This window comes from Ursus americanus, chromosome 4 (genome assembly GCF_024610735.1).
Source record: "Ursus americanus isolate L20-20 chromosome 4, mUrsAme1.1.p, whole genome shotgun sequence".
Taxonomy (NCBI): domain Eukaryota; kingdom Metazoa; phylum Chordata; class Mammalia; order Carnivora; family Ursidae; genus Ursus; species Ursus americanus.
Genome location: NC_142130.1, coordinates 20,037,729 through 20,053,441, shown reverse-complemented (window position 1 = coordinate 20,053,441; position 15,713 = coordinate 20,037,729). Strand labels below are relative to the sequence as shown.

Below are 15,713 nucleotides of genomic sequence, written 5' to 3'. Positions count from 1 at the left end.
TTGTACTAGACAATAATATGCACTGGGGTTCATTTTCTGAGGAGATGTTAGGAATGTCTTTCAGAAATGTCATAGCAAAAGAGAATATCATCTTTGAATTTTATGATGGGAAGCAAGAATCTTAAATACAGCTTAAATGTGTAAAAAACTCAATAATAATTGTGTTAGAAAATAATTACACATAACTGAACTTTGTCAGGCAAATTTTCTCAGGAAATCATTCTTTTCATTTGAAGTAGAGGGAGGATAATTATTTTCTCTTGTCATAAAATTTAAGAAATTTAAAAAAGCAACTGAGATTAAATTCAATAAAATCAAAAGAAAGGTTTCTTCGGAATTCTTGAACATACTTAAAGAACCTAGGCATTAGCTCTCTTTGGTCTCCAGTTTTAGTCTCCACAGACTGGGGTACATGGATTATAACAATACAGGCATTTTAACAAAATCCCATTAGGACAAAAAAAAAAATGCTGATGTCTAATTTATTAGACCCATATGAGAAACAAGCAGTGTGCACATGTGGATTTCAAAGGATACTTGTGAAAGATACAGTATAAGACCCAAATTTTAAAGCAAGAGCTATAAAAAATATTTTTATAGGCTTCCACTTGAATCACAGCTGAAATTTAAATATTTCTTGTATATACCTTCAAATCACAAGAACTGACTTTTCAACTTTTTACTAAAGTTTCATCACTTAAGAGCCACTTTTAAACAAAGAATTATCACTTTATGAGAATGCAAGAATAAGCAGAGGTCCACAGAACAACCTGAAGTGGCAGAACTTAAGTCTAACAGGCTTCCTCACTAGCTAAATAACTTAGGAAACTGTAGTTATCATAGTTCAATTTGTGTCTCAGCAAAATCATAAACTGATACCCATCAAAGACTTTGTAGGTCACTATGAATAGTTGAAACTAACAGTCACTCTGAAAATTCAAAGGTCTAATGTACTTGGTTAACATTCAAAATGTGAGAAGTGACTGACTTAGAAATATTCATATACTGCATACTACCAAATAGGTCTAGATAAGGCATTAACCTTAAAGAATACTTTTACTTTTTTTTTTTTTTAAGTAGGCTCCATGCCCAGCGTGGAGCCCAATGTGGGGCTTGAACTCACGACCCTGAGATCAAGACCCAAGCAGATATCGAGAGTTAGATGCCCGACCAACTGAGCCACCCAGTAGGCCCCAAGAATACTTTTAAATCTAAATATCTTTCTGGAATGTTTTATAACACAAACATACCTTTGCTTTTTGCAGTGGTGCCATACGACAGCACAATACAGCTGAACAATTTCTGCAAACTTCCATAAATAGTTTTTCATGCTCCCTGAGTGCAAGAGACAGGCTGGTCCCATCCACCACCAGCCCATGCTGAATCACATGATCCTCTTTAATTCTAAGAGAAAATAGTTATATCCTCTGTTAGATACACTGAAGCCATATTATTTATACTCATTTAGAAAACAAAAAATTCTTACAAAAAGATGGACCATTTACCCATAGGCTTTATTGTTACAAAACTGATATGCCAGGGAAGAAACTGAGTTATGATTACCTGAAAGCTGAGATTAAGCAGAACTAAGAGTGACTGATATCAATGATGAGTAAAATAAATGATATTCAGTTTTACAATGAATTGATACAGATACAGTAACTATACTAAAATGTGAATTATAACACATAATCAGAGGGTAGTCTTCCTAATTTTAGTATGAAAAACCTTATAAAAATAAGAACATTATTAGCTATACATTTTAGAAATCCTAATTTTAAAAAATTAAATGCAATCAACAATGTTCAGGAAAATTCATGAGCTAGATCCACCATGTGAGCAGGAAGGAATGAAGGAATCAAAATTGTCTTTTGATATTAACCCCTTCTATGTAACGCCAGATATTACTATGGTGGAACATGGATAACATCTCTCTGTGGGCATATGCTATATGAGTACCACTCAAAGTATGATCTGATTACGGACAGCTGGGCAAACTGCTGCCAGGAAGAGGCAAAAAGCTTGCATCAGTATGTGAATCTACTACAATACTGGGCACACTATTTCATTCAACTCTTTCTCCCCATTCTCCCTTAGTAAAAAGACTTTTATGATAAAAAGCAGCAGTGTCTAGATCTATATTCTGCAGCAAACTCCTTTATGTAGTTGAACGCTAGCACTCAAAGTAGCACTGTGCTACATCCATATGGAAAATACTATAGTTCACCACTGGGTTCACAGTATATCAGTCTGTTACTGAGAAATATCCCTCTATTTTTTTTTTTTCCCACTTGGTGCCTTGTTTTAATTTTTATTTAAATTCAATTAATTAACATATAATGTATTATTAGTTTCAGAGGTAGAGGTCAGTGATTCAGCAGTTTTATATAATACCCAGTGCTCATTACATCACATGCCCTCCTTAATGTCCATCACCTGGTTACTCCATCCCTCCACCTCCCTCCCCTCCAGCAACCTTTAGTTTGTTTCCTATGCTTAAGAGTCTCTTACAGTTTTTCTCCTTCTCTGGATTTTGTCTCGTTTTATTTTTTCCTCCCTTCCCCTATGACCCTGTTTTGTTTCTTAAATTCCGCATATGAGTGAGATCATATGATAATGTCTTTCTCTGACTGAATTATTTCGCTTAGCATAATACCCTCTAATTCCATCCACATCATTGCAAATGGCAAGATTTTATTTTTTTGATGGCTGAGTTGTATTCCATTATATATACCACATCTTCTTTACCCATTCATCTGTCGATGGACATATCCCTTCATTTTTATTTCATTTTTCCCAGCTTTGTGGAGATACAGTTGACATATAACTTTATTTAAGGCATGCAATGTGATGATTTGCTACCCATATATATTGCAAAATGATTACCACAATTAGTTTAGTTAACACCTCCATCCCCTCATGTAATTAACCATTTTTTTGGTGTGGTGATAAATTTAAGATCTACTCTGTTAATAATTAAATATATAATACAGTACTGTTAATTGTTATCATGCTGTACATTAGAATCCCGGGACTTACTCATTTTATATATAAGCTACAAGTTTATACTCTTTAACCATCATCTTTCCATTTTCCCCATACGCTGGCCTCAGAAACCACCATTCTACTCTCTGCTTCCATGAGTTCAGGTTTTTAGATTCCACATGTATGTGTCTTTCTTGGTCTAACTTATTTCACTTAGCATACTGCCCTCAAGGTCCATTCATGTTGTCACAAAAAAAATTTGTTTTTATAGCTGAATAATATTCCTGTGTGTGTTTACGTGCGCGTGCACACACACACACACACACACACAAACACACACTCTTTTCTTTATCCATTCACCCAACAACAGATACTTAGGTTGTTTCCATTCTTGGCTATTGTGAATAATGCTGCAATGAACATGATGGGGGGTGCAAAAACCTCTTGAGACAGTGACTGCATTTTCCTTGGATATATATTCAGAGGTGGGACTGCTGGATCACACAGTTCTATTTGTAGTTTTTTGAGAAACCTCCATATTGTTTTCCATAGTGGCTATTCCTTCCATTTTTAAAACAAAAGTGAGAACATTATCAAATGAGCAACAAGCTTATTATAAAAACTAAATATATATCAACGGATTTTAGTCTTATAAAAAATATGTTGAGTTAAAATAATGTCTTTCACAGTATGCCTAATCACTATTGTGTGGCACTGTAACTAATAAGTGGTCAACAATTATCTTTTACAATGTAAAATTTTTAAAAATGTATTTTTCTTCTATTAATTGCCTAGTATCTGAGAGTAACACCACACTGACTGTTCTTCCTTCCTATCGGCCAAACTTTACTTAGCAACCTGTGCTCCCTCCAATGTGTTCAGTCTAAGCACTGCCTGAGTACATGTCTCAGAAGAAGGGGGTAGCAAGCAGCCAAGAGTGGGAGAGATCAGATCAGTTTTCCTCTGGAAACTTCCCAAGGCACACTAAATTATGTTCTCTCTGGACAGGCTTTATAGGTCATCATATTATTTTACTATCCATGAGATATTTATGAAACATGGGAAAGTATCTCACAGTTCTGGCACATAGTAGGCAGCACCTGTTCATCTCTGTGGCTTCACGTCTCCATACGTCCCATACCCTCTTTCCATCTATTGTATTCTCTGGCCATACTCAACTACAATCACCTCTCTCGCAGCTCTGGAAAGTTACATATGCTGCCGCTTTTGCTTTTTCATGTCACTCTCTGACCAGTTAACATTTCTTTTGGGAGAAAACACAGTCTTGAGTTTTTCCATAGAGCTCTGTTGCCTAGGCTAAGCTTCCCTCTTCTATTCACCCACAGCTTTCTGTTCTTGCCTGTTACAATCCCGTTGTGATAGGTCTAGGACAGTAAATCTACTTCAGTTTTTCCTACAAACTTGAAGTATTCTGAGTAAACAATACCACTTATATGACTCTGTATTCCAAATTCTAGATACCAGACCATCAATATATGTTTGTGAAGGAAAGGTATATAAACTAAAACTTCCAAAAGTATGTAATTTGTTCTACCCAAGACTTTTAGAATAGACATTTCCTGGAAGCCTGTTAGTCAAAATCCTATTGACTTATCTGGTTATTTCAGGAAACATATTCTACCAAAAAGATGGTATCTCTAAAAATGTAATATAAACTTCATATAGCAAGCCTAAAAAAAAGACTTTATAATATAGTTTTTGTACGAACAGGGAAATAAATGATATTCATTATCTTAACAGATTCACTAAAAGCACATATATAGAAGAAGACTTAAAGAAAACATTCTAAAATACAATAATTATCTTTAGACGGCTGTATTATGTTATGTTCCATCATATCTTCTTTATCATCTGCAGTACCTTTTAAGTGGCCACTCATTACTTTAAAAATTTTAGAAAGCATATATAAAGTAAATGATTCTGAGCAATTAATTTCTATGTTTTAGGGAGTTCTTGTTGACATTATGGTACTTAAATGTTTAAGCAGCCACAATGGTGTTGTCACTACTTCCGAGCTATAGTATAATTACCTAGATCAATCCCCTTTTTAAACTCAAGCAAAGAACTTTCTGAGAGTTGTATTCTTTAAAACATTCCTTAAATAAGTTTTCCTTTGATGAAATTGAGTTTAGTACCATATCAATGCCTGCATAACAAATGTGAATAAAGCTCTGAAAACACACTGATAACTGGCACTCTTTCCACACTTGTTTTTCTGTATCAGCATCACAAGACTACAAACGACAGGTACCTGTACGAGACTTAAGATGCCTACATATGAGCAACCCTGATGCTTACACTGAAGCACTCCTTAATCTACTGTGAAAAATCAGAATGTTAAAGGGAGGTTCTAAATAAAATTGATCAATTAAAGACTTAGAAAAAAAGAGAATGAATTCAGAGTATAAATACTTTGGTAATTATCTTTGAACAATAAAATGCAGATTAGTTTCCCAGTTTAGTTTTATAAACTAGATCAGGGTTTGGCAAGTGTCTTCTGTAAAGAGACAGAAGTACATATTTCAATTTTTGGTTTTGTGCGTCAAGAGGCTAAACTGGGGATATAATATAGGTACTTATATTAAAAGAGAGAACACAGATTTTGACAAAAATTTTAATTGACTGAGTAAAAATGTAGTAATAGTAATTGAGCACAATTTTTTAGGTAACATAAATCTACCAATGAGAAGAATGGAAATCTTTTCTTTGGGGGCGGGAGGATAACCTTTTGCTTAACTGGGGTTTAAAGTTACTGTTCTCTATCATCAAAATCAATTGCAAATGTCCACCTTTTAATGCTAATCTATATGAGATTTTACATTTTAACACAATAGAACTATCTTTAATAAGATTTTGTATTTCATCTTTGAATATGTCTTTTCAATAGTATATTAAAGTGTCACTGATTAATAAATACAATGCCATCTAATTTGATAATAAAATAATCAACACTCCACTGTGCATTAAAAGTATGATATTAAAAGTCCATTTTTCTTTTGTTTGGCTATGATAATAAAATACTACTAATAAAAATACAGTAAAATGTCATAGGGCAATATGGGTGGCACTCAAAATACTATTGATTTAGAATAGTGTCACTGTAATCTGTAGTATATCAAGCAGCAGTAAGAAATCATAAAAGTGCTTCCTAAGGTCTCTGTCACAACTATCCAACCAGACTACTGTAGTGCGAAATCTTTTACTGATGATATGTAAATGAATGAATGTGCCTGTGTTTCAATAAAACTTTATTTACAGATTTAAAGGTAAATTTAAATGTAAATTTCATAAGTTTTCACATCACAAAGTATCACTGTTCTTTGGATTCTTTCTCTTCCATTAAACAATGTAAAAATTATTTTGAGCTCATGGGCTATAAAAAACAAGCAATGGGCCATCTTTGACCCATGAGCCATAGTTTGCTGACCCCTGAACTCATGAGATAATTACATTCTTACCTTCTGGCAAGCTGCCTTAATTGTTCAGCACATTCGCTGTCTGATTTCTGGTTTATAAGTTCAAGGATGTTCATGGTTCTGTGAAAATGTCCACATGATAAACTCACACTAACAGCTGTTTCATGTTTATCACCAGTCAATACCCATACTTTGATACCAGCCATTCTCAACGCTTCAATAGTTTCTCGAACTCTATCTTGTAGCCTGAAAATAAAAGAAACATTAGCAGTAGAGAATACTTCTTTGACTATTTTAAATATAAACCAGATAGTACATTAGGGTAAATCCTAGACTCCCTGACTTAAAAATATTATAGTATAGTGATATAACTGAATTTTTTCCCATTAGGGAAGAAACAGGAGTAATCAAATTAGTGATCATCTGGTTAATGTAACATCTAGAACTTTATATTTTAAGAATATATCTTCAAAGTTGATTTTTATAGAACCAAACTAAATATATGGTCTTCATAAACTCCTATTTCTTTAGAAAGACTTAAATTTGAAATCAGAAGATTTTTCTCACTTTTCATAAGAAAATTTCTCATATCAGTAGTTTAACAATCAAATTATGCACAATAAAGGATGATGTAATTTCAGGTGAGTCTCAGAAATCTCATGAGGACAACTGAAAGGTAAATGAAAACCTTAATTTAAAAAAATGCAAACACTCTTAGAGACAGATGGTGGGGAACAAAGACCAAATGGACCTCAAGGAATTCACAAACTAATAGTGGAGAAAGTCTTTAAAAAAATAATTGTAATATACTGCCACAAAAACAACATAGAACTACCTACAAAACATTAATACTTCTCAAAGAAGAGAATTTTTAATCCTATTGGGGTAAGGAAAGGTCTTACTGGAGTGGGGGTACTATCTGAGCTATACTTTGTAAAGACATTCACAAATGGGTAAAGGAAAAATTATCCAGACAGAAGGCACAGCCTTGCCAAAGAACAAAGGCACAAAATAGAATAGTTTTTTTTTTTTTATTTTATTTATTTGACAGAGATAGAGACAGCCAGCGAGAGAGGGAACACAAGTAGGGGGAGTGGGAGAGGAAGAAGCAGGCTCATAGCGGAGGAGCCTGACGTGGGGCTCGATCCCGTAACGCCGGGATCACGCCCTGAGCCGAAGGCAGACGCTTTAACCGCTGTGCCACCCAGGCGCCCCACAAAATAGAATAGTTTTAACTATAGTTGTTCAGAGAACTACATACAGTTTGGTACGGGTGAAACAGAAAGTGGAAGTAGGCAGTGGTGGGAAATGAGGCTGGAGAATTAAGCAGATGCTTAAAGCCTTTGTATGGCACACTGAGGAGTATTCTAAAAATCCAAGCCTACAGGCAAAACTATACATAGCAGAATTCTTTCATCTATTTAAGACCTCTGGCTAGAATAAAAATTGTATATACTGAACAGGAAAAATTAAGGCTTTAACTCTATATTTTGATTTAAAATACATTATTATAGGATGTTAATAAATGGAATTTGTCATAAATTAGAAACACTTGGCTAAGAAAATTCTTACAAGAGAAAAAGGATATTGCCTGTTTGTCTGATGCTTACCTGTCTTCCACTGCTGTAGCTCCAAGTAACATCAGGTCTTTCTCTATGAACTGGAAGACATCTGCCAATTTCTCTTCCCGTTGTTGCAAAGCAGTCCTGGCTTCAAACAGACGTCTATCTATTTCTTCATACTCTTTAGATGTCAACTGTTTATAGGCCATACACAGAGTTCTTAGCCCTTTCTAAAACAGAAAAATTAAAGACAAAAATTGAACAAAAATAATTAAAGAGAAATTAAGAAGTCACTGAAATAAACTGAGGATGCCTTACCAAAAATCAATTATAAATAATTTAAAAAGTACTATCATTTAGCAATAGGAAATAAATGAAGTGTCACAAAGCCCTCATGACCTGAGTTATGGGACACATATTATCATAGCTCTTATAATTTCTGATGAGTTCTTAAAAAGTTGCTAAAAATAATTAAAGTTTTTAAATTGTAGAATATTAGAGCCTAGACAGGATCATAAAGATTATCTTACTGTGGTTTTAAAACTGTTTTTCCTGGAAAGTCAGAAAGTTCTATAGGGGTAACTTCAAGACTGTCAAGAGAGAGGCAGCTCCAGGTTCAACTCTCTCGTTTTAACACTTACGAATCCACTCTTATGTACTTTGTAAGAAATTTTTTTAAGCAAAGGGGATCATAATTTCCTGAGAGTTCATGGTATGATGAATTTACAGTTCAAATAACAAGGTCTGTAAGGTGGCCCTTATCAAATAAACAATACTTTCTATAGTCACCAAGTGATTTTAAACTCTACCATTACATAACTTCACTGGTGAAATGGAATTACACAACACTTAGGAATATATATTTGATTATCTGGTTCTCCTGGGCACAAATTTTTCTTACGGTGTTACTATTTGAAAGTTGGTGTCTACATTTAAAAGTTACACAAGTTCCTTCTCTTGCTGTATTCTCCCCAGAAAAACCCAAAATAAATATATTTTTTAAAGATTGTATTTATTTATTTCAGAGAGAGAGAGAGAAAGAAAGAGAGATAGTGAGAGAGAGCACAAGCAGGGGGAGCAGCAAGCAGAGAGAGCAAGGAGCCCAACTCAGGGCTCGATTCCAGGACCCAGGGATCATGACCTGAGCCAAAAGCAGATGCTTAACTAAGCCATCCAGGCACCTCCCAAAATAAATATTCTAATAACAACTTGGAAAGGGTACATTTTAAAATACTACATGACACTATTCAGATTTCTAAATATTGCTGCTCCTTGATTCATAAATGACCCACACCTATAAATAACTTTTTCTTAAACAACAGTTAAGGAACCATGAGAGTTATTAATATATGAAACTAATTCATTTTACCACAAATATTTACTGAATGCCAACTATGTGCCAGTATGGTTCTGAATTAAAATGAGTGTAAGGTAGAACAATGTCTTTGTTCTCATGGATGTTACCTTGTGATAGATGAACTAGATCATAAACAATTAGGAAACAAGTAATGGGAGAAAATAAACCAATGTAAGTAAAGGAGGCAGGTGAGCAGAGATGAGTATAGAGTAATCATTTATAGAAATGCAGAAATGACAGATCATGAGTTCTTAAGACTGAGAGCTGCCTAAAAATTTTCCTCTTCACATGAATTTTAGCACTTTGTTTTCGTAAGATTCTCCTACATTTTTCTAGTGAGAGAACTAATTCACAAACCATAAAATTCACTCCTTTAAAGTGTACAATTCAGTGGTTTTTTAGTGTACTCACAGAGTTGTACTATTACTATCTAATTACAGAACATTTTCATCATCCCCAAGAGGAATCCCACATCCATTAGCAGACACTTCCCTTTTACCCCTCTCTCTAGCCCCTGGCAACCACTAAAGTGCTTTTTGTCTCTATAAATTCCACTATTCTGGATATTTCGTAAAAATGGAACACGTGACCTTTTGTAACTAGCTTCTTTCACTACACATAGGAAATTTTCAAGGTTCGCCCATGTTATAGTATATGAGTACTTCATTTAATGGTCAAACAACATTCCATTATATGAATATGACACACTGTTTAATCAATGCATCAGCTGATGGACATTCGGATGTTTCTACCTGCTGCCTATTTAGGAATAATGCTAAATTTCTGTGTGAACATATGTTTTCAGTTCTCTTGGGTGTATAACTAGCAGTGAACTCCTGGGTTATATAGTAACTATATTATTCTATGTTCTATGAGAAACTGTTAAACTACTTTCTAAAGTGTTTGTATCATTTATAATCCCACCATCAATGTATGAAGGTTCCAGTATCTCCGCATCCTTGGGATTCTCCTATATTCTTTAACTAAACTCCTCTTCTTAATATGTTAATTTGAATGATCTTTGCAGCCAACCAAAAAAAGCCGACTGTTATAGGTTCAAAGAGAAGACTTGTATTTTAGCAGGTTGAAAGTCAATTTTTCATCAAAGAATGTGGAAGCCAACACATAATGTAACAGAGCTGCAGAGTTTCTATACTTTTTGATAAACTACTAATGCAAAAATGAAGCCTTAATTCTTTTGTATGTTTATCTTTTAGAGTTTTATATATCTTAGAAATTTACACTCACCAAAGCAAATTCATCTACATGAATTCTGGTTTTTTCTATTTCTCCACCTATACATTTAGGAAGAATTGATGATTCAGCTCCTTTAGCAAATAAAAGCTTCTCACCTAAAAAGAAAAATCAGTTATCAAACTCTTAATATTAGATAAATAAAAATTCATAAAAGTTTAGATAGGTTACCTGAAGGTGACTGAACAATTACACTCATTCTCCTACGATCTGAATCAAATTCGAGAATATGAAGCAGTTTGTACCTAAAGAAGAAAAATAAGAAAGACCAAAAGTTTACTTTTTTTGGAATAATATTAAGTGAATATTTGAAAAGAATCCCTATAAAAGATAAGATTTAGAACAAGAAATTAATCTCAACTACATTTTCAAGATGATGGGTTATGAATCATTAATAACAACATAAGATAGAAATAGAAGAAACTGACATTTATTGAGTACTTACCAAATGTCATGTATTTTACATACCTTATGTCATTTAATACCCATGAGAACCAAAGAAGGTAGGTCTTATCTCACTTTACAGATGAGGACTATTAAACTCAGAAAGATTAAGTAATTTTCCTAAAGTCAAATAAGCTTGTGAGTGGCACAGCAAGGATTGGAATCCAGATCTGCCCAGCTTCACATTTTTCTCACTAAAAAAGGTAATTGATTCTCAACCCTCTTTTCTGCCCAAACATACCTGAGAAATACAACACACTCACATTAGTAACAGAGGATCATTAAAGCAGTGATTCTGAACCTGACAGTGGATGTATGTACAAGTGGGGGGAACAAATGCCTTTATCAGCAGTAGTAAAAGAATTTGTGTGGTTAGGTCAGGTGTGGCTTGACGTTTTCTGGATGGATTTGCATAGTGATATACATATGGAATGATGTGTACATCTCAAAAAACAAAACAAAACAAAACAAACCAGAGTGGGATGATGGTTCATAAGTTGATGAAACGAGCTAGACAGGATTGTACATGAAAAGAGACAAAGAATGGCCTCTATTTTAGTTTGGAAAAGCATAGTTTGGAAAAGGACAGTTGGAGTTGAGATACGACTGGAATTGGTATGACTATGAAAGGTATGAGCAGAACAGGAATGGACTGATTTATCAAGCAGTGTAAATATTGGAAATAGGCAGTTGTTCCTTAATGTTTGAAAAATAAAATCATAGGAAATATAAAGAAGTTTTTCTTTATTTAGTGAGAACTCATGAAACTCATTACCCCAGGAGTATAAAAGAATTAACATATGAGTAAATTCAAGAAACATTAAGCTAAAACACAAATGAAAGATTCAGAGTAGGATACTGTTACCACCGTGATGAAGTACGACATAGCATTACATCATTCTAGAGCAGGGGTCAGTAAACTTTTTCTATAAAGGTCCAGATAGTAAATATTTTAGGCTTTGCAGGCCATATAGAGTCTCTGTTGCATTAAAAAAAACAAAAAAACCCACAAACCCTTAAACAATGTAATGAGGTTTGCAGGTTGTATAAGCCAGCTGTAGGCCAGATATGATCTACGGGCCATAATTTACAGATTCCTGTTCTATATTAAATACAAAGAATACTACAGTATAAAAAAAATTACCGTTCCAGTTTTCCAAGTATTTTAATTTCCATAGTTTCTTCAGAATTGCCAATAAATACAATGCCAATTCTAGGGATTAAAAGATAAAGAAATATAAAATTTAAGGATGATATTTCATGTTTTATTTCCTTATAACTTAGAAAGAATAAAAACATTTAAAGTATACATTTAAGATGTATTTAAAAATATTTCTTTGAATATGGCATTGTTTCTAACAACGTGAAGAATCACAGTAGGTCCAAAACAACACATACGCAAGTATTTCTCACAAATTATATTATTCATATGTCATAGTAACCAGACTTCTAAAGATCTCTTCAAAATATGATTCAATGCAAGCTTGACAACAAAATTAATGACACATATAAAATTCTCATTTACAATTTAAAGTGCACTTCTACTTTTATGTGTTTATGAATTTTGTCGAACAATTTAAAGTAATTTTCTAGTATTTACACATTCGTATTTAAAAGGTGTTTTTCTGAAGATTTGGAAATTAGATCAAACTACCTTGCAGCAGCTTCCACTAGAGCCTTTTCATCTGGTGAAGATGCATAGTATTCCAACTGGGAGGGTGCAAAGTTGGATTGCCAGGGACCATCACCAATGCCATCGGTCTGAACATTGCTAATCTGTACAGTGTGACAGAGACTAACTGCTTTAAAGAAGAGATCGTGTTCTTTAATCTGTAGAAAGATAATATTCTCAATAAAAATACCATTCCCAAGTAACATTTAGAAACTGTAAGCAGGATTCAAAAAAAAAAGTCAATAAATACAGTTAATAATTTGGCTCTCTTAGATCTACAAGAGAAATGTTACAATCCTGAACTGCCTGAATGCTAGCTGGTTGCTTCTGACTCCAAAGAGTAAAATGTCACATTTGCTCATGACCCTTCAACACAAAAGTGTCTTTTTAGGAAACACAGCCAAACTGTAAGTAAAGATGAAAACTCTTTTGTGGAAAAAGTGAGATCTCAAAAAGTATTAAATACATTTAAGCTCTATTTCTTAGCAAAGTCTTCTTTTCTTCTTCACTTCAAGGCAGTAAGCGTTCTCCACTTAGTCTCATTTAAATACTCAGAGAAGTAAGGCAGACACATATTAATTTGCAAGTTAAACTGGATTGTGACTACAAATTCTCAGTGCTAAATCAAAGGATATACATTTCAAATATATACTGCTTGCCCCACTAACACTTAAACTTTTCTCCCACAATCCAGCAACTACCAAAGAGAATTACTGCAAATGAAATTTCAATTTATTAATTTAAAAGTTGCTTACTAGTTCAGTTTCATTTTCAGGACTGGTTCTGAAAGAACTGGTTGTAAGATGGGATAAGTTGTTAAGATGGGATAAACTATTAAGATAAGATAAGCTTCCTTCTGGAGAGTCTGGTGTTGGTCCTTCAGATACAAGTCTACCGTTGATTTCTTGGTATTTTATGCCATTAATTGAACATTCCCGAAACTGCATCTCATTTTCTGTCAGTGTACCAGTTTTATCTGTAAACACATACTCCACCTAGGGATGCAAGATAAAAGAAAACAAACTTTTGTGCTTATTGTCCTACGTTAAACAAAAAAACCTTGTCCTCCTCTGTCTCCTGAAGTCAAGCTTACCTATTAACATTAGTATACTGATGCTGAGATTTTTTATAATCTAAGCACAAATAAAGATGCACAGAAACAAAACAGGGTAACATAAAACATTTCAAATCTATATAAACTTTGAAGTTTGTGGCATTTTTAGGTCCATGTTCATCTGCAGAGTTGACGGATAATGTGGGATTAATACTTTTTTCCATCTCCTGAGTAAGGTGTTTTGAAGTAGTAGGACGAAGAATGATCTTTGAGCAAGGGTGGAAGGGATGCTTACTAACCTAGAGTGTGAAAGGGTATGTGGTCCAGAAGAAATGGTACAGAACTGGGAACAGGAACACAAAGTCATAGCAACACAAGAAGTCAGAGATGGAAAGTTGTCTAAAATATTAGATGGAGGAAATTGAAACCAAGGGTAGGAAACAAACTCAGTGAAAAGGAAAGTGTTTAAATGAAAAAAATACATATGTGTGTGTGTGTGTATATATATATATATATATATACTGTATTATAATATTATAATTATAAAATATTATATATTATATATATTTCATATATATTTTATTTATTTGAGACAGAGAGAGAGAGCAAGCACACAAGTGAGGAGGAGGGACGGAGAGATAGGGAGAAGCAGACTTCCCACTGAGCAGGGAGCCTGATGAGGGGCTCCATCTTGGGACCCTGTGATCATGACCTGAGTGGAAGGCAGATGCTTAACCGACTGAGCCACTTAAGTGCCCCCAAATGAAAATATTTTTAAAAGTAGATAAGACAATTTTATTACTCTTTTGAGACTAATTCTGGAAAATTAACCCTATAAGAAGGAAGGTCCAAAAAAGAGAAGGATGAAATAGTCAAGTCTTGCTACAACCAGGATTATGGTGAGGATGTGATGAATGCAACAGAGATCTGAGAAAGTTGTTATTTAAAAAGGGAGGTACACATCACAAGGAAAAACAACTATAGATCAATATCCCATATGAAAATAAACACAAACCAAATCTAGAAACATATAAAAAAAGATATACACCATGAATATGTGGGGTTTATCCCTGGAATGCAGGATTGGTTCAACATAAATCAGTCAATGAAACCCACCACAATAATGAATTGGGACTTATTTATTCTATTATTAAAACGATCATCCTGACAGATGCAAGAAAAGTATTTAAGAAAATCCAATCCTCTTTCATGATAAAAATATTCAACAAATTAGGGATAGAAGGCTATTTTTTCAACCTGATAAAATATATCTACAAAACCCCATAATTAGCATCCTATTTAATAAAGACTGAATGCTTTCCCCTAAACTAAGTTCAGGAATAAAGGAAAGATGTTTGTTCTTGCCACTTTTATTCAGCATTGTACTGAAGGTTCTAGACTGGGTAATCAGGGAAGAAAAAAGAACTAAATGTATTCAGATTGGAAAAGAGGTAAAGCCATTTGTAGATGACATGACCTTGGATATAGAAAACCCTAAGGAATCCACTAAAAAACTACTAGAACTAATAAACGAGTTCAGCAAGATTGCAGAATAAAAAAACCAACATTCAAAAAGGGAGGCAGAGTTAAAGCTGGAAAAAATTGTTTGGACCAAGAAATAAAGTGAGAAAATATAGCTTAAAGTTCATTTTCTTGCAAATAGTAAAGATAACTACAACATCTGAGATGTAGCAATTCTGCTATGTAAAGTAATAACAATAAAAGCCAATAATTGTACAGCAATCACTATGTTGCCAGCACTACTAAGTGTTCCAACTCATTTAATCCTCTCAACAATTCCATGAGGTAGGTGCCTATTATTATGTATATTTTACAGAAAAAGAAACAAAGGAAGAGTTAGGTTAAATAACTTACCCAGTCATAGAGCTAGCAGATGGTGAAATTAGAAATAAAGGATGAAATATTTTATCTTTGCTATGTGATATTG

General features: G+C 33.8%; 1 protein-coding gene across 5 annotated transcripts in view; it reads right to left on the bottom strand.

The window, feature by feature from the left end:
* Window positions 1–15,713, bottom strand: part of ATP11B (ATPase phospholipid transporting 11B (putative)) — a 112,941-nt gene that overhangs the window by 39,967 nt on the left and 57,261 nt on the right. For all 5 annotated transcript variants that reach the window (XR_015724140.1, XM_045776690.2, XM_045776691.2 and 2 more), the window contains exons 13-20: window positions 13,467–13,706; window positions 12,694–12,869; window positions 12,184–12,252; window positions 10,767–10,840; window positions 10,590–10,693; window positions 8,033–8,214; window positions 6,465–6,668; window positions 1,251–1,404 (exon numbers count right to left, since the gene is read on the bottom strand). Coding sequence is in view for 4 of the 5 variants with exons in the window: in XM_045776690.2 (XP_045632646.1) it covers window positions 1,251–1,404; window positions 6,465–6,668; window positions 8,033–8,214; window positions 10,590–10,693; window positions 10,767–10,840; window positions 12,184–12,252; window positions 12,694–12,869; window positions 13,467–13,706 (1,203 nt within the window). In the remaining variant the exon portion in view is untranslated. The remainder of the gene's footprint in view (window positions 1–1,250; window positions 1,405–6,464; window positions 6,669–8,032; window positions 8,215–10,589; window positions 10,694–10,766; window positions 10,841–12,183; window positions 12,253–12,693; window positions 12,870–13,466; window positions 13,707–15,713) is intronic.